Source organism: Chiloscyllium punctatum, chromosome 10 (assembly GCF_047496795.1).
Source record: "Chiloscyllium punctatum isolate Juve2018m chromosome 10, sChiPun1.3, whole genome shotgun sequence".
Classification (NCBI taxonomy): Eukaryota; Metazoa; Chordata; class Chondrichthyes; order Orectolobiformes; family Hemiscylliidae; genus Chiloscyllium; species Chiloscyllium punctatum.
This window is the reverse complement of record NC_092748.1, coordinates 115,106,804-115,125,356: the sequence shown is the minus strand read 5'-3', so window position 1 is coordinate 115,125,356 and position 18,553 is coordinate 115,106,804. Positions and strand designations below refer to the sequence as shown.

The following is an 18,553-nucleotide window of genomic DNA, read 5'->3' as shown; positions in this document are numbered from 1 at the left end:
GAACTCGGTTTGAATGAAACAAGGGGCCAAGGAGGATCAAGCTTGCGTCAATGTAGCAAATCAAGGGACAGTCAAAGCAGGACAGGAAGATACTAATAAGGAAAATGAAGATGAGAATGGCAGGATGGGACAGAGAGGTAAAAACTTAAGACAGTCAAGACGAAATACTACAAAAATAACAAAATAAAATGCAAAAGACTCTATCTAAATCTGAGTGGCATTCATAATAAAACAAATGAACACACTGAAGTGAATAAATATGATCTGATAGACATTACAGGGACATGGTTACAGGATAACAAGGATTAGATATTGAGAGGTATAAAAGATTCAAGAATAGGAAGCTAGGTAATGGCAGAGGGGCACCAGTCCTAATCAAAGATGATATTGGTACAACAGTTAGAGATGATCTTGGTTTGGGAGATCAGTATGTAGAATCTGTTGTGATGGAGATGAGAAACAGCAGGAGAAAGAAATCACTAGAGAGAATGATCTACAGGCCTTTAAATATTAACCTTGATGTAGAAAAAAATATACACAAACAAATATTGGCGCTTGTGATGAAGAGAAAGCAAAAGTTATGAGTTATTTTAGTTTGCATAAAAGCTGGAAGAATCAGGTTGACAATAACAGTCTAGCTGGAGAGTTAATACGATGCTGTCAAAAGAAGTTCTCTCAGCAGCAAATTCTGGAATCAATCAGAGAGCAAGCTATATTAGATTTGGTATTGTGTAATGCACCAAGATTAATTAATGACCTCAGAGAGAAGACACATCTAAGTAGCAGTAACCATAATATGATTGAATTTTAATCCAGTCTGAAAGGGAGAAGAGGGAATCTAAGACTAGTATTTTGAAGTTAAATAAGGGCAACTGAGTAGTACAAAAGCTGGGCTAGCTGAAGTAAACTGAGATATTAGGCTAGAGGATAGATCAATAGAGAAGTTGTAGCAGTCATTTGAAAGCATAGTTCAGAATATTCAGAGTAAATACATTTCTATAATAAAGAAAAATTCCAAAGGGAGGTCTCACCATCTATGGTTAACTAAGAAAATTAAGGATAGCACCAAACATAAGGAAAAAGCATATCATTTTGCAAAAATGGGTGGCAGGTCAGATGACTGGTCAGAATACAAGGAATGGCAGAAAATGACTAAAAGGTAAATCAGGATAAATAAATTAGAGCACGAGAGGAAGCTTGCTAAAAATGTAAAAACAGATAGGGAAAGATACTTTCCTTTATTGGTCAGAGTATTGAGTACAGGAGTTGGGAGGTCATATTGCAGTTGTACAGGACATTGGTTAGGCCACTTTTGGAATATTGCATGCAATTCTGGTCTCCTTCCTATCAGAAGGATGTTGTGAAACTTGAAAAGGTTTAGAAAGGATTTACAAGGATGTTGCCAGGGTTGGAGGATTTGAGCTACAAGGAGAGGCTGAACAGGCTGGGACTGTTTCCCCTGAAATGACAAAGGCTGAGAGGTGACCTTATACAGGTTTATAAAATCATGAGGGGCATGGTTAGGATAAATAGACAAGGCCTTTTCCCTGGGGTGGGGGAGTCCAGAACTAGAGGGCGTAGGTTTAGGGTGAGAGGGAAAAGATACAAAAGAGACTTAAGGCGCAACCTTTTCACGCAGAGGGTGGTACGTGTATGGAATGAGCTGCCAGAGGAAGTGGTGGAGGATGGTACAATTACAACATTTAAAAGGCATCTAGATGGGTATATGAATAGGAAGGGTTTGGAGGGATATGGGCCGGGTGCTGGCAGGTGGGACTAGACTGGGTTGGGATATCTGGTCGGCGTGGACGAATTGGATCGAAGGGTCTGTTTCCATGCTGTACATCTCTATCACTCTATGACTCTAAGATTCTGTGGATATCTATGACAGGAAGAGAATAAGTAAAATAAGTGTTGGTCTTCCAGGAGTGAGAATGGGAAGTTAATAATAAATAATAAAGAAATACTGGATGAAATGAATAAATAATTTTGATCTGACTTCACTATAGAGGATACAAAAGACATCCCAATAATAACTATAAATCAGAAGGTTGAAGGAAGTGAGGAAGTGATTGAAATTACAATCACTAAGGAAGCAGTGCTGAGCAAATTGATGGAGTTGTAGACTGACAAGTCTCTGGGTCCACATGAACTTTATCATAGTATCTTAAAAGAGATGGCTTAGGAGGGAATACATCTGCGGGTATTAGCCTTGCAAAATTTGTTAGATTGTGGAAAAGTTCTATCAGACTAGGAAGTGGCAAATATAACCCCTATTCAAGATGGGAGGGATGTGGAAAAGAGAACACTTTAGGCCAGTTGGCTTTATTGGAATTCTGTCAAGGAGTAACATGCACAGTGGATAAAGGGGAGCCTGTTAATGTACTGTACTTGGATTGTAAGAAGGCATGTGGCAAGATTTCACATAAAAGGTTATTGTATAAAGTGGGACTTCGTGGTGTATTGGTTGGGGGGGGGGGTCACATAATTGCATGAATAGAATATTGGCTAGCTGGCAAAAACATTTTAGATTAGATTATTTACAGTGTGGAAACAGGCCCTTTGGCCCAACAAGTCCACACCGACCCGCCGAAGCACAACTCACCCAGACCCGGGTCTCTGGCGCTGTGAGGCAGCAGTACTAACCAATGTGCCACCATGCCGCCCACAAAGAGAGAGCTAAGAAGAGCCAGGAGGGGACATGAGAAGTCGTTGGCAGATATGATTAGATTAGATTACTTACAGTGTGGAAACAGGCCCTTCGCCCACAATTCCACACTGACCCTCCGAAGAGCAACCCACCCAGACCCATTCCCCTACATTTACCCCTTCACCTAACACTACGGACAATTTAGCATGGCCAATTCACCTGACCTGCACATCTTTGGACTGTGGGAGGAAACCGGAGCAAACCCACGCAGACACAGGGAGAGTGTGCAAACTCCACACAGACAGTTGCCTGAGGCGGGAATTGAACCCGGGTCTCTGGCGCTGTGAGGCAGCAGTGCTAACCACTGTGTCACCGTGCCACCCGGCAGAATGGCAACATGTGACAAGTGGGAACTCACAGATATCTATACTGGGCCCCCAACTTTTAAAAATTTTTATCACTGTTTTAGATGAGAGGATGAAAGACATATTGGGCATCCATGGCAATTGGGGAGTATTCCATCATACTCCTGATTTGTGCCTTGTAGATGGTGAACAGGCCTTTGGGAGATGGAACCTGAGTTACTTGTCACAGAATCCCTAGCCATAATTACTTCATGTGCACATTCTAAACATACACAAAATTGTTGGATTGCTGTTAAAAACTGAACTGGCTTTCTGATGTCCTTGAGGAGAAGGAACCCTGTAGTCCTGCTGTGCAGCCTATGCCTTTAGATGACACCCATCTTATACTAATGTGGGACTCCTGAGCAGTGTGATGTGGAACTGTAAGGCACTCAGTGGCACTGTAATCCAACAGGTCACAGTCATTGACACCTCCTCAGTGTAACTAAAGGAGAAATGCTGGTGTTGTCTACATCAGGAAAGTTAATTTTTAAAAGCTGATCAATCATTGAATCAACAAAACAATTACCTTGCAGAAGATTGCTGAGGACAAGCTATCATTCAGGCAGTGAACACAATTTGTCAGGGGAGAGAATTCATGGAATATAATGCACATATTTTCACCACTGTCTGGATAAAGATGTTTCTGCTGAATCCCCTTCTGGATTTATTTGCAACTATAGCCCCTAGTTTTAGAGTCTACCATACAAGTGCAAACATCAAAGTCAAAAGTAGTAAGACAATAAAGTACCTTGATATACTCCTGGTGATATTGTTCCAATGTTTCAAGCTCAAGAGAGACGTAAGCTACAAAATAAATCAAAGCCATGTGAAAGAAGTTAATTGAGAGAGTTTTAAAAATTCTTTCATGGGATGTGGCATTGCTGGCAAGGTGGAAAATTGTTGTCGCTCCCTTAATGCTTTGAACTGAGTGGCTTGTACAACCATTTCAGAGGGCGGTTTTGAGTCAATCATGTTACTGTGGGTCTGTGGTCACATGCAGGCCAGTTCAGATATGGACAGCAGATTTCCTTCCCTAAACGGCATTAGTAAATCACATAAGTTTTCACAACAATCAATGATTGTTTTATGCTGACCATCTTCATTTTCCATATATTAAATGGATTTACATTCAAATTTGCTACCATAGCGTGGTTTGCATCCAGAACTTTGGCCTGGGTTTCTAGATGACTAGTCCAATGCCATGATCAATATGCCATCATCTTCCCCAAGGTTAATACACAGTGTTGCTTCACACCGATAATAAAAGCTCACTGGTTCTGCTTCCTAAGCTGGGAGAAACCAAACAAATTGGTTGTAGTTCCAATTTTGGCTCAAAAGCAGCAATCTGGCATTCTGTTCAAAGATCCCTGAAATTAAAAATGTCTTGGCAGGAAATAGACCACAAAACTGTTGGACTGCTGTTAAAAACTGAACTGGCTTTCTGATGTCCTTGAGGAGAAGGTCCTGCTGCGCAGTCTATGCCTTCGAGATGCTTGAACTATATCATTGGGGTTGACTCCCGAGCACTGTTAACAGGTCACAGTCATCGACACCTCCTCAGGACAACTAAAATTATGCCCCCATTTCTGCCTGGGGTAAAAAGGCTATCCTCTCTATCTATGCCTCCCATCATCTTGTACATCTCTATCAAGTCACCTGTCATCCTTCTTCGCTCCAATGAGAAAAGCCCTAGCTCCCTCAACCTTTATTCATAAGACATGCCCTCCAGTCCAGGCAGCATCCTGGTAAAACTCCTCTGCACCCTCTCTAAAGCTTCCACATCCTTCCTATAATGTGGCGACCAGAACTGGACACAATATTCCAAGTGTGGACTAACCAGGGCTTTATAGAGCTGCAGCATAACCTCGTGGCTCTTAAACTCAATCCTCCTGCTAATGAAAGTCAACTCACTATACACCTTCTTAACAACCTTATTGACTTGAGTGGCAACTTTGAGGGAATTGTGGACGTGGATCCCAAGAACCCTCTGTTCTTCCACACTGCCAAGAATCCTGCCTTTAACCCTGCAAGCTGCATTCAAATTTGACCTTCCAAAATGAATCACTTCACACTTTTCCAGTTAAACTCCATCTGCCACTTATCAGCCCAGTTCTGCATCCTATCAATGTCCTGTTGCAACCTACAATAGCCCTCCACACTATCCACAATTCCACCAACTTTCATATCATCACCAAAATTACTAACCCACTCTTCCACTTCCTCATCCAAGTCATTTATAAAAATCACAAAAAGCAGAGGTCCCAGAACCGATCCCTGCAGAACACCACTGGTCACCGAGCTCCAGGCTGAATACTTTCTATCTACTACCATCCTCTGTCTGCTATGGGCTAGCCAATTCTGTGTCCAAACAGACAAATTTCCCTGTGTCCAATGCCACGTTACTTTCTGAATGAGCTTACCGTGGGGAGCTTTGTCAAACGCCTTGCTAAAATCCATGCATACTGCATCCACTGCCCTACCTTCATCCAATGTGTTTTGTCACATCCTCAAAGAATTCAATAAGGCTTGTGATGTTTGATCTGCCCCTCACAAAGCTGTGCTGATTATCTCTAATCAAGCTATGCTTTTCCAAATAATCATAAATCCTGTCTCTCTGAATCTCTCCAATAATTTACCCACCTCCAACATTAAGACTGACTGATCTATAATTCCCAGGATTATTCCTATTCCTTTTCTTGAACAAGGGAATATCATTTGGTACCCTCCAATCATCTGGCACTACTCCAGTGGACAGTGATGACATAAAGATCATGGCCAAAGGCTCAATAATCTCTTCCCTCACTTCCTATAGTAACCTTGGGTATATCCCATCCGACCCAGGGGACTTATCTATCCTCATGTTTTTCAAAATTATCAGCACATCTTCCTTCTTAACATCAACCTGTTTCATGCTGTCCTCAGAAACGTCAAGATCCCTCTCACTAGTGAATATTGAAGCAATGTCTGATTTAGATTAGACTAGATTACTTACAGTGTGGAAACAGGCTCTTCAGCCCAATGAGTCCACACCGACCCGCCGAAGCGCAAACCACCCTACACTCCCCTATATTTACCCCTTCATCTAACACTAAGGGCAATTTAGCATGGCCAATCCACCGAACTTGCACATTTTTGGACTGTGGGAGGAAACCGGAGCACACGGAGGAAACCCATGCAGACACGGGGAGAATGTGCAAGATCCACACAGACTGTCACCTGAGGTGGGAATTGAACCCGGGTCTCTGGCGCTGTGAGGCAGCAGTTCTAACCACTGTGCCACCGTGCCGCCCTACCTCCTCTGACTCCAGACACAAGTTCTCTCCACTATCCCTGATCAACCCTACCCTCATTGTGGCCATCTTCATGTTCCTCATATAAGTGTAGAACACCTTGAGGTTTTCCTTTAATCCTATCTACCAAAGCTTTTTCATGCCTCCTTCTAGCTCTCCTAAGTCCATTCTTCAGTTCCTTCCTGGCTACCTTGTAACCCTCTAGAGCCTTGTCTGATTCTTGCATCTTCGACCTTAAGTAAGCTTCTTTCTTCCTCTTGACTAGATGTTCCACATCTCTTGTCATCCAAGGTTCCTTCACCCTACCATCCCTTCTTTGCCTCAGTGGGACAAACCTATCCAACACTCACAGCAAGTGCTGCTTAAATAACCTCCACATTTCTGATGCGCATTTCCCTGAGAATATCTGTTCACAATTTATGTTCCTGCCGAATAGCACTGAATATCCCCCCTCCCCCAATTGGATACGTCCCCATACCGTCTGCTCCTACCCTCTCCATGACTATAGTAAAGGTCAGGGAGTTGTGATCACTATCACCGAAATGCTCCCCTACCGAGAAAACTGACACCTGACCTGGCTCGTTGCTAAATCCAATATGGCCTCCCCTCTAGCTGGCCTATCTACATATTGAATCAGGAATCCTTCCTGCACACCTGACAAAGACTGCTCTATCCAAACTATTTGCACTAAGAAGGTTCTAATCAATATGAAGGAAGTGAAGTCACAGGCAACAACAACCCTGTTACTTCTGCACCTTCCCAGAATCTGCCTGTCAATCTGCTCCTCCATGTCTCTGTTCCTATTGGGGGGCCTGTAGAAAACTCCCAATGAAGTGACTGCTCCGTTCCTGCTTCTGACTTCCACCCATACTGACCCAGGAGACAAATGCTCCTCGACGACCTCCCTTTCTGTGGCTGTGATACTATTCCTGATTAGCAATGCCACTCTTCCTCCTCTTTTACCTCCCACTCTATTCCTTTTGAAAAATCTAAACCCCAAAACATCCAATAACCATTCCTGCCCATGTGATATTCATGTCTCTGCTATCTCGTAGAAGATTGCTGAGGACAAGTTCAATGTTCATTGTCCAGGCAATGAACAGGGATTTGTCAGGGAGAGAATTCAGAATTTTTACAGCACGGAAGGAGGCCATTCTATCCATCAAATATGCACTGGCTCTCTGAATGGATTATTCACTTAACGTCATTCCCCCACCTTCTCCCCATGAACGTGTACATTGTTCTTTTCCAGACAACAGTCCCTTTTGAAAACCTGTAATGCATTTGTTGCCCTGTACTCAGAGGGCAGTGTATTCCACATCCCAGCCACTCATTCGACAAAACACAACTTTTTCTCGTCATGCCACTTTTGCTTGTTTTACCAATTGTTTTAATTCTCTGTCCTCTCATTCTTAATTCTTTCTCAATTGGAAACAGTTTCCCCTGTCCACTCTGTCCTTTTTCCTCCTGATTTCGTACACCTATATTAAATATATTTTATTGAATTCTTCAGATTTAATTCTTGTTAAAGAAAGAATAAATTCACCTTTCTGTAGTCCTTTTCACAGCCTTGGGCAATCCCAAGGTGATTCAAAGCCAATTAAATACTTTTGAAACGGAAATTATGTTGTAATATGGGAAAATAAAGTAGTCAATTCACGCTCAGTAAGCCCCAGGCCACAGGAATGCGATAAATGACCTGATAATATCCAGGAATTATTTAGTTGAGGGATAAATATTGGCCAGTTTACCGTTGAGAAATCCCTTGCACTTCTTCAAAATAACTACTTGGGTTCTCTTATACTGGCCCTATATGGGCTTATGTTTCATCAGAAAGGTGGCAGCTCTGACAGTGCAGCATTACCTCAGTACTGCGCTGGAGAGTCAGCATGGAGAATATGCTGAAGTCTTTGCTGTTGCACTTGTAGACCAAATCTACCAACTGATTATTAACATTATCAATCTCACCTTGCTAACGATATCATTACTAATGAAAATAAAGAACAAAAAGACTGCGGATGCTGAAATCAGAAACAACAGAGATTGAACATAGAACGTAGAACAATACAGCGCAGAACAGGCCCTTCGGCCCTCGATGTTGTGCCAACCTTTGAACTATTCTCAGCCCATCCCCCTACACTATCCCATCATCATCCATGTGCTTATCTAAAGATTGTTTAAATCTCCCTAATGTGGCTGAGTTAACTACATTGGCAGGCAGGGCATTCCACACCCTTACCACTCTCTGAGAAAAGAAGCTGCCTCTGATATCTGTCTTAAATCTATCACCCCTCAATTTGTAGTTATGCCCCTTTGTACAAGCTGACGTCATCATCCTAGGAAAAAGACTTTCACTGTCTACCCTATCTAATCCTCTGATCATCTTGTATGTCTCTATTAAATCCCCTCTTAGCCTTCTTCTTTCCAAGAGTTCAGACCCAAGTCTCTCAGCCTTTCCTCACAAGACCTTCTCTCCAGACCAAGCAACATCCTGGTAAATCTCCTTTGCACCTTTTCCAATGCTTCCACATCCTTCCCGTAATATGGCAACCAGTACACCATACTCCAAATACAGCTGACTAGCGTTTTATACAGGTACAGCATGACACTACGGCTCAGGAACTTAATCCTTCTACCAATGAAACCTAACACACCGTATGCCTTCTTAACAGCACTATCAACCTGGATGGCAACTTTCAGGGATCTATGTACATCCACACTACCAAGAATCTTTCCATTGACCCAGTATTCTGCCTTCCTGTTATTCTTCCCAAAGTGAATCACCTCATATTAATCTGCATTGAACTCCATTTGTCACCTCTCAGCCCAATTCTGCAGTTTATCCAAGTCCCACTGCAACCTGTAACATTCTTCCACACTGTCTACTCTCCACCAACTTTAGTGTCATCTGCAAACTTACTAACCCATCTATCTATGCCTGTGTCTAAGTCATTTATAAAAATGACAAACAGCAGTGGTCCCAAAACAGATCCTTGAGGCACACCAATAGTAACCAGACTCCAGGCTGAATATTTTCCATCAACCACCACTCACTGCCTTCTTTCAGAAAGCTAGTTTCTAATCCAAACTGCTAAATCACCCTCAATTACATGCCTCTACATTTTTTCCATCAGCTTACCATGTGGAACCTTATCAAAGGCTTTACTGAAGTTCATGTATACCACATCAACTGCCTTACCCTCATCCACCTGCTTGGTCACCTTCTCAAAAAAACTCAATTAGGTTTTGTGGGACATGACCTGCCCTTGACGAAACCATGTTGACTATCTGCAATCAAATTGTTGCTTGCTAGATGACCATAAATCCTATCTCTCATAATCCTTTGCAAAATGTTTTCTACAACAAGGCACAGTGGTTAGCAGTGCTGCCTCACAGCGCCAGGGACCCAGGTTTGATTCCCGCCTCGGGTGACTGTCTGTGTGGGTTTCCTCCGGGTGTTCCAGTTTCTTCCCACAATCCAAAGATGCGCAGATCAGGTGAATTGGTCATGTTAAATTGCCCATGGTGTTAGGTGCATTATTCAAGGGTAAATGTAGGGGAATTGGCCTGGGTGGGTTACTTTTTGCAGGGTCAGTGTGGACTTGTTTGTCGAATGACCTGTTTCCACACTGTAGGGAATCTAATCAAACAGATGTAAGGCTCACTGGTCTATTGCTGGAAAAGCTCTGCAGGTCTGGCAGCATTTGTGAACAGAAATCAGAATTAAAGTTCCAGGTTGAGTGACCCTTCCTCAGAACTGATGGTAGCTAGGAAAATGTCTATTTATATGCAGAATAGGATGGGGGGAGGTAGTGAGGAGTAAACAATAGGTGAGATAGAGACCAAAGAAACAGAACAAAGAAGTGGATAATAGTCTGGCTGGGAGGGTGAATAGCTGTTAATGGAGACTTTTAGAGGCTAACTATAGGTTAGACCCTCCTCCCACCCTGTCTTCTCCATAAAAACCACCATTTTCCTACCTACCATCAGTTCTGAGGAAGGGTCACTTGACCTGAAACATTAACTTTGATTTCCCTTCACAGAGGCTGCCAGGCCTGCTGAACTTTTTGATTAATTTCTGTTTTTGTTATTGATAATGAAAATAAACTTTGACACATGTTTGATACTGGCCTTTCACCAATGGGGCGTTGCTGTTTGTGGGATCTTGCTGTGACATGTTTCCTACAGCACAACAGTAATGGAACTTCCACTGCACCTTATTTGCTGTGAATCATTTTAGGGTAGACCAAGACATAGGAGTAGAAATTAGGCAATTCAGCCCATTGAGTCTGCTCCACAATTCAATCATGTCTGACAAGTTTCTCAACCCCATTCACCTGCTTTGTCCCTGTAACCCTTGCTCCCCTTGATATTCAAGAACTTATCTCAGTCTTAAATTTACACAATGACCTGGCCCCCCACAGCTGTCTGTGGCAATGAATTCCATAGATTCACCACACTCTGACTGAAGATGTTTCTCCTTATCTCCATTCTAAAAGGTCATCCCTTTATTCCAAGGCTGTGCCCTCAGGCCCTGGTCTCCCCTACCATAGAGTCATAGAGATGTACAGCATGGAAACAGACCCTTCGGTCCAACCCGACCATGCCGACCAGATATCCCAACCCAATCGAGTCCCACCTGCCAGCACCCGGCCCATATCCCTCCAAACCCTTCCTATTCATATACCCATCCAAATGCCTCTTAAATGTTGCAAACTTCCACTCTGTCCAGGCCATTCAGTATTCTGTGTGTTTCAATTAGATCCCCCCTCATCCTTCTAAATTCCAACGAGTATAAACCCAGGGTCCTCAAACAGTCCTCATATGTTAAGCTTTTCATTCCTGGGGCCATTCTCATGAACCTCCTCTTGACACGGTTCAGGGCCAGTACATCCTTCCTGAGATATGAGGCCCAAAACTGCGCACAATACTCCAAATGTGGGCTAACCAGAGCCTTATAGAGCCTCAGAATTACATCCCTGCTTTTATATTCAAGTCCTCTCAAAATAACTGCCATCATTGCATTTGCCTTCCTAACTACTTGACTTAACTTGCAAGTTTACCTTGACAGAATCCTATCCTAGAACTCCCAAGTCTCCTTGCATTTCAGACTTTAGAAAATAGCCCATGCCTCTATTCTTCCGACCAAAGTGCATGACCTCATACTTTCCCACATTGTACGCCATCTGTCACTTCTTTGCCCACTCTCCTAACTTGTCCAACTCCTTCTGCAGCCTCTCACCTCCTCACTGCTACATGTCCCTCTATCTATCTTTGTATCATCTGCAAACCTATCCAGAATGTCTTCATCTGGATTGTTAATGCATAAAGTAAAAAGTTGTGGTCCCTACACTGAGCCTTGTGGAATACCACTTGTCACCAGCTGCCATCCTGAGAAGGATCCTTTTATCCCCACTCTCTGCTTTCTGCCAGACAGCCAAGCTTCTATCCATGCTAGCACCTTACCTCTAACACCATGGGCCCTCACCTTACTCAGTAGTTTCCTGTGAGGCACCTTGTCAAAGGTCTTCTTGAAGTCCAGGTAGATAACATCCATTGGCTCTCCTTGAACTAACCTGCTCATTACTTGGATCCATAGAGTCCTAGAGATGTACAGCATGGAAACAGACCCTTCAGTCCAACTCATCCATGCCGACCAGATATCCCAACCCAATCTAGCCCCACCTGCCAGCACCCGGCCCATATCCCTCCAAACCCTTCCTATTCATATACCCATCCAAATACCTTTTAAAAGTTGCAATTGTATTAGCCTCCTCCACTTCCTCTGGCAGCTTATTCCATACACATACCACCCTCTGTGTGAAAAAGTTGCCCCTTAGGTCTCTTTTATATCTTTCCCATCTCACCCTCAATCTATGCCGTCTAGTTCTGAACTCCCATACCCCAGGAAAAAAAGACTGTCTGTTTATCCTATCCACGTCCTTCATGATTTTATAAACCTCTGTAAGGTCACCCCTCAGCCTCCGACGCTCCAGGGAAAACAGCCCCAGCCTGTTCAGCCTCTCCCGATATGTCAAATCCTCCAACCCTGGCAACGTCCTTGTAAATCTTTTCTGAACCCTTTCAAGTTTCACAACATCTTTCTGATAGGAAGGAGACCAGAATTGCACGCAATATTCCAACAGTGGCCTAACCAATATCCTGTACAGCCGCAGCATGACCTCCCAACTCCTGTACTCAATACTCTGACCAATAAAGGAAAGCATACCAAATGCCTTCTTCACTATCCTATCTACCTGCGACTCCACTTTCAAGGAATTATGAACCTGCACTCCAAGGTCTCTTTGTTCAGCAACACTCCCTAGGACCTTACCATTAAGTATATAAGTCCTGCTAAGATTTAATCTCCCAAAATGCAGCACCTTGCATTTATCTGAATTAAACTCCATCTGCCACTTCTCAGCCCATTGGCCCATCTGGTCAAGATCCTGAGTTAATCTGAGGTAACCCTCTTCACTGTCCACTACACCTCCAATTTTGGTGCCATCTGCAAACTTACTAACTGTACCTCTTTTGCTCGCATCCAAATCATTTATATAAATGATGAAAAGCAGTGGACCCAGCACCGATCCTTGTGGCACTCCACTGGTCACAGGCCTTCAGTTTGAAAAACTACCCTCCACCACCACACTCTGTCTTCTGCCTTTGAGCTAGTTCTGTATCCAAATGGCTAGTTCTCCCTGTATTCCGTGAGATCTAACCTTGCTAACCGGTCTCTCATGGAGAATCTTGTCGATCAGATCAATCAGATCTGCCTCTCTGCCCTCATCAATCCTCTTTGTTATTTCTTCAAAAATCTCAATCTCCTCAATGGATTCTAGCAGATTTGACAGGCATGAATTCCCCTTGATGAAACCATGCTGATTTTGCCCTGTTTTACCGTGCACTTGCAAACATTCAGAAGTCTCAACCTTCACAATGGATTCCAGGATCTTACCCACAATCGAGGTTAGGCTAATCGGTCTGTAATTTTCCATGTTTTGCCTTACTCCATTTTTAAACAAGGGTGTCAGGTTAGTGATTTTCCAGTCCTCTAGGACCCTTCCTGATTCTAGCGATTCCTGGAAGATTACCACTAATGCCTCCGCTATGTCTTCAGCTATCTCCCTTAGAACTCTGAGGTGTAGTCCATCTGGTCAAGGTCATTTATCCACCTTCAGGCCATTCAGCTTTTCTCACGCTTTCTTCTTGGTCATGGCCACCATACTCAGCTCTGCCTCCTCACTTTCTTGAATCTTTGAGATATTATTTGTGTCTTCCACCGTGAAGACTGACATGAAGTAATTATTCAGTTCCTCAGCTATTTCCTTGTTCCTACTACTATCTATCCTGCATCATTTTGGGTGGCACGGTGGCACAGTGGTTAGTACTGCTGCCTCACAGCGCCAGAGACCCAGGTTCAATTCCCGGCAACTGTCTGTGTGGAGTTTGCACATTCTCCCCGTGTCTGCGTGGATTTCCTCCGGGTGCTCCAGTTTCCTCCCACAGTCCACAAATGTGCAGGTTAGGTGAACTGGCTATGTTAAATTGCCCGTAGTGTTAGGTGAAGGGGTAAGTGTAGGGGAATGGATCTGGGTGAGTTGCTCTTCGGAGGGTCGGTGTGGACTTGCTGGGCTGAAGGGCCTGTTTCCACACTGTAAGTAATCTAAGTATTTTCCAGTGGCCCAATGTCCATTTTTGCCTCTCTTCTACCCTCTAAAGAAACCCTTAGAGTCTTCCTTGATATTACTAGCTAGTTTACCCTCGTATTTAATCTTCTCCCTCCTTATTTCTTTTTTCATTGGTCTTTGTAGGCTTTGTAATCCTCTGGTTTCCCACTGCCCTTCATCATATTATATGCTTTCTCTTTTGCTGTTATGCTATCCCTGACTTCCCTAGTCAGCCACGGTTGCCTCATCATCCCTGTACAATGATTCTTTTTCTCTAGGATGAATCTCTGCCGTGTCTCCTGAATTACTCCCAGAAAGTCCTGCAATTGCTGTTCCACTGTCTTTCCTGCTAGGTTCCTCTCCCAGTCAATTCTGCCCAGCTCCTCCCTCATGCCTTTATTCAGCTATAATATATTACCTCCAATTCTATCTTCTCCCTCTCAAATTGCAGTGTAAGTTCAATCATGTTATGATCACTGCCTCCTAAGGGTTCCTTCACCTTAAGCTCCCTTATCAAGTCTGCCTCACTGCACAACACTAAATCCAGGGAACTGCCTGTTCCCTAGTGGGCTCCACCACAAGCTGCTCCAAAAGGCCATCTTGTAGTCATTCCACAAATTCCTTTTCTTGCATTCCATGACCAACCTGATTTTCACAGTCCAACTGGATATTGAAATCCCTCCTGATCACAGTAACTTTACCTTTCTCACACATCTCTTCTATTTGCGGATGTATCTTGCACCCCAGCTCCTGACTACAATTTGGAGGCCTGTAAATAACCCCAACTATGTTTTTTTTTTACTTTTGCAGTTCCTCAATTCTACCCACACAGATTCTATACCATCTGACTATGGTTCATTTCTTACTATTGATTTAATTTTAATTGATTTAATTACTAATAAGGCAACCCCAATCCCTCTGCCCACCTGCCTATCTTTACAATAGGATGTATATCCTTGAATATTCAGCTCCCAGTCCTGATCCTCTTGCAGCCAGGTCTCTGTGATACCCACCATGTCATACCTGCCTATTTCGATCTGGGCCACAAGCTCATTTACCTTATTCCCTATACTGCCTGCATTCAGATAGAATACCTTCAACCCTGTATCAATTGTCCCTCTGCTCATTGTCATCTGTTTGTCCAGTGTGCTTGAAGTTTGATTGCTAACCCTTTCCATACATTGTCCTATTTGTATGTGTGCTGGTGATTTTAATAACCTCTCCTGAGTTCTGCACTCTTGCCTCCTCCTCTAGGGTACCCTGAGGCTCTGAAAAGTTCTACTAAGTTCTACATTGGATAAACATATGGAACATATGGATGAAAATGGAACAGTGTTGGATAGATATGCTTCAGATTGGTTCCACAGGTCAGCACAACATTGAGGGCCAAATGACCTGTACTGTGCCGTAATGTTCCATGGTCAATGTTCTCAAAATGTAAGGCGTCCTTTCTTTGATAGAGATCTGAATCAGGATTCTGCAACACTGGATTTGCAAATAATGGCTCTGGGAGAAGCAGGCTTTATTTTAGTCTTCGAGATCCCACAGTTTCTCCCAGTGTAGCAACATGGTTACAACACACCAAGTATGTAAATGCATTGGAAGCAGCTCAGAAGAGTTTACTAGACTGATGCCTGGAATGAGGGAGTTGTCTTATGAGGAAAGGCTTTACAAGCTGGGTTTGTTTCCACTGGGGTTTAGAAAAGGGTGGGATGGCTTGATTGAAGTGTATAAGATCGTGAATGGTTTTGACAAGGTAGATGTGGAAACAATGTTTTCTGTCGTGGGTCAGTCCAGAACTAGGGGCCACTGTTTCCAAAATAGAAGTAACTCTTTCAGGTCAGAGGGTTGTGCAACTTTGGAACTGCCTGGCTCAGAAGGTGGTGTCACTGAATATTTTGGTGGCAAAAAACAGATTGTGTTTTTATTCATTAATGGATGTGGACATCTCCAGCACTTATGGCCTGTCTCTAATTGCCACTCGACCTGGCTGGCTTTCTCGGGTCATTTCAGAGGGCAGTTAAGATCCAACCCACATCGTTCTAGGTCTGCTGTCCAATATGTAAGGACAGCAGATTTCCTTCCCTAAAGGCCATTAGAAAACCAGATGGTTACGTTACAACAATAAATTTAACACATTTGAAACAAAGACACCAGCCTGTGTCTCTAAATGACTGGTCCAGTTACAGTACCACTACCCCATCACCTCCCTTCTTGTTAGGCAAGGGAGTCAAGAGTCATTGGGTATGATGGGAATCTAGAATCCAAAATACAAACTGATTAACCATGATGATATTGAATGGTGGAGCTAGCTCCAGGTCTACTTCTGCTCTTCCTTCATAAGCTTGTGTCATGTGGTTCTGCACCAAACCAGTCAGAACAGTATTCTTGGTCTGTATTGATCTCAGCCAGGGTACTATCAGTTGGCACTAACTCTGAGTCACAGGAAAATAATGAACCAGGATTTCTGCTCCTGAGTATTATCCAGTGAGCGTTTGGTAACAGACACGTTATTTTTCAGAATCTGACTTGTGCATTACTAACATCAACTGGAAGTTACTGTATAATAATTGGTGCCACTGAATCATAGCACTATGGAGTCAAATGGCCTCCTGACTTCTCCAGACTAAACTAGCACATAAATAACTGTTAGAATGAAGATGGTTTCCCAATGCTAATGGAAGTGCAATGTTTACAGGAGAGGAGAAGGAAAATTAGGAAAGAAAGACAGTTGAGCTGAGTTATAAATTCAGGCATGCAATAGTGACTTACCTGAGATAGATGTTCCACATGGGATAGAGTCAATGGTTCCATGGCTGTTGGCATGAATATTAAGACATGGGAAACTATGATACAGGATAGGTTGTATGGTGACAGTAAATTCACCAATCTCTTTCCCTGTATCAGAAACCGTCATCAGGGAGTCTGTGAAGTAAATATTGTTGAATTCCTCGGGCACTGAAACACACAATTCATCAGCAGTGTTATTAAAAATAGTCAAAACAGTGCTCTTCTCCTCAGGGGCATCGGAATTGAATTTCAAGCCCCTGAGTGAGACAACGGCATATTCCATTTATGTGGGAAAATACAACAAACAATTGAGGGAGCTGGAAATCTGAAACAAACACAGCAAATGCTCGAGAAACTCAGCAGTCTGGTAAAACCTGTGGAGAGAAAATAGAGTAAATGTTTTGAGACCAGTGACCCTTCTTCAGAGCTGTTCTTTAGTCAAAGAGTCATAGAGGTGTACAGCACAGAAACAGACCCTTCGGTCCAACTCATCCATCCTGACCAGATATCCTAAATTAATCTAGTCCCATTTGTAAGAACGTGGCCCATATCACTCTAAACCTTTCCTACTTATATACCCATGCAGATGATTTTTAAATGTTATAATTGTACCAGCCTCCTCCACTTCCTCTGGCAGCTCATTGCATACATGTACCACTCTCTGCATGAAAACGTTGTCGCTTTGGTACCTTTTAAATCTTTCCCCTCTCACCCTTAACCCTTCCCCTCTAATTCTGACTCCCCCAATCCAAGGAAAATTTCTTGTCTATTTACCCTATCCTTGTCCCCATGATGTTAAAAACCATTATAAAGTCACCTTTCAGCCTCTGACACTCCAGGGAAAACAGTCCCAGCCTATTCAGCCTTTCCCTGTAGTTCAAACCCTCCAACCCTGGCAACACCCTTGTAAATCTTTTCTGAACCCTTTCAAGGTTCACAATATCCTTCCTATAGGATGGAGACCAGAATTGCACACAATATTCCAAAAGTCCTGTACAATGTCCTGTACAGCCACAACATGACCTCCAACTCCTATACTCAATACTCTGACCAATAAAGGAAAGCACATCAAACACCTTCTTCACTATCCTATCTACCTGCGACTCCACTTTTAAGAAACTATGAACCTGCACTCCAAGGTCTCTTTGTTCAGTAGCAGAAGCAGAACCAAATAAATTCCAGAAGAACAGCACAGCAGCACTTCACAGGAGGCTCCAAAGTGCTGAAAATGTTACCTAGACAGGAGACAAAATGTCTGCAAATCAACTTCCATTAAACTCCATCTCCCACTCCTCAGTCCATTGGCCCATCTGATCAAGATACTGTTGTACTTTGCAGTAAACTTCTTCGCTGTCCACTACACTTCCAATTTAGGTTTCATCTGCAAACTTAATGACTATGCCGACTATGTTCACATCCAAATCATTTATATAAATGACAAAAAGCAATGGACCCAGCACCGATCCTTGTGACACACTGCTGGCCTCCAGTCTGAAAATCAACCCTCCACCACCACCCTCTGTCTTCTACCTTTGAACCAGTTCTGTATCCAAATGGTTAGTTCTCCCTGTATTGCATGTGATCTAATTTTATAACCAGGCCCACATGAGGAACCTTGTCGAACGCCTTACTGAAGTCCATATAGATCACATCCACCGTTCTGCCCTCATCAATCCCATTCGGTATTTCTTCAAAAATCTCAACCAAGTTTGTGAGACGTGATTTCCCACTCACAGAGCCATGCTG

At 43.2% G+C, this 18,553-nt stretch overlaps 1 protein-coding gene across 2 annotated transcripts in view; it reads right to left on the bottom strand.

Moving 5' to 3' along the window:
- The window catches only part of catip (ciliogenesis associated TTC17 interacting protein), a 78,315-nt gene that overhangs the window by 41,220 nt on the left and 18,542 nt on the right, over positions 1–18,553 (bottom strand). For both annotated transcript variants that reach the window (XM_072579983.1, XM_072579982.1), the window contains 2 exons: positions 16,790–16,975; positions 3,806–3,861 (listed from right to left, as the gene is read on the bottom strand). In XM_072579983.1, coding sequence (XP_072436084.1) covers positions 3,806–3,861; positions 16,790–16,975 — 242 coding nt within the window. The remainder of the gene's footprint in view (positions 1–3,805; positions 3,862–16,789; positions 16,976–18,553) is intronic.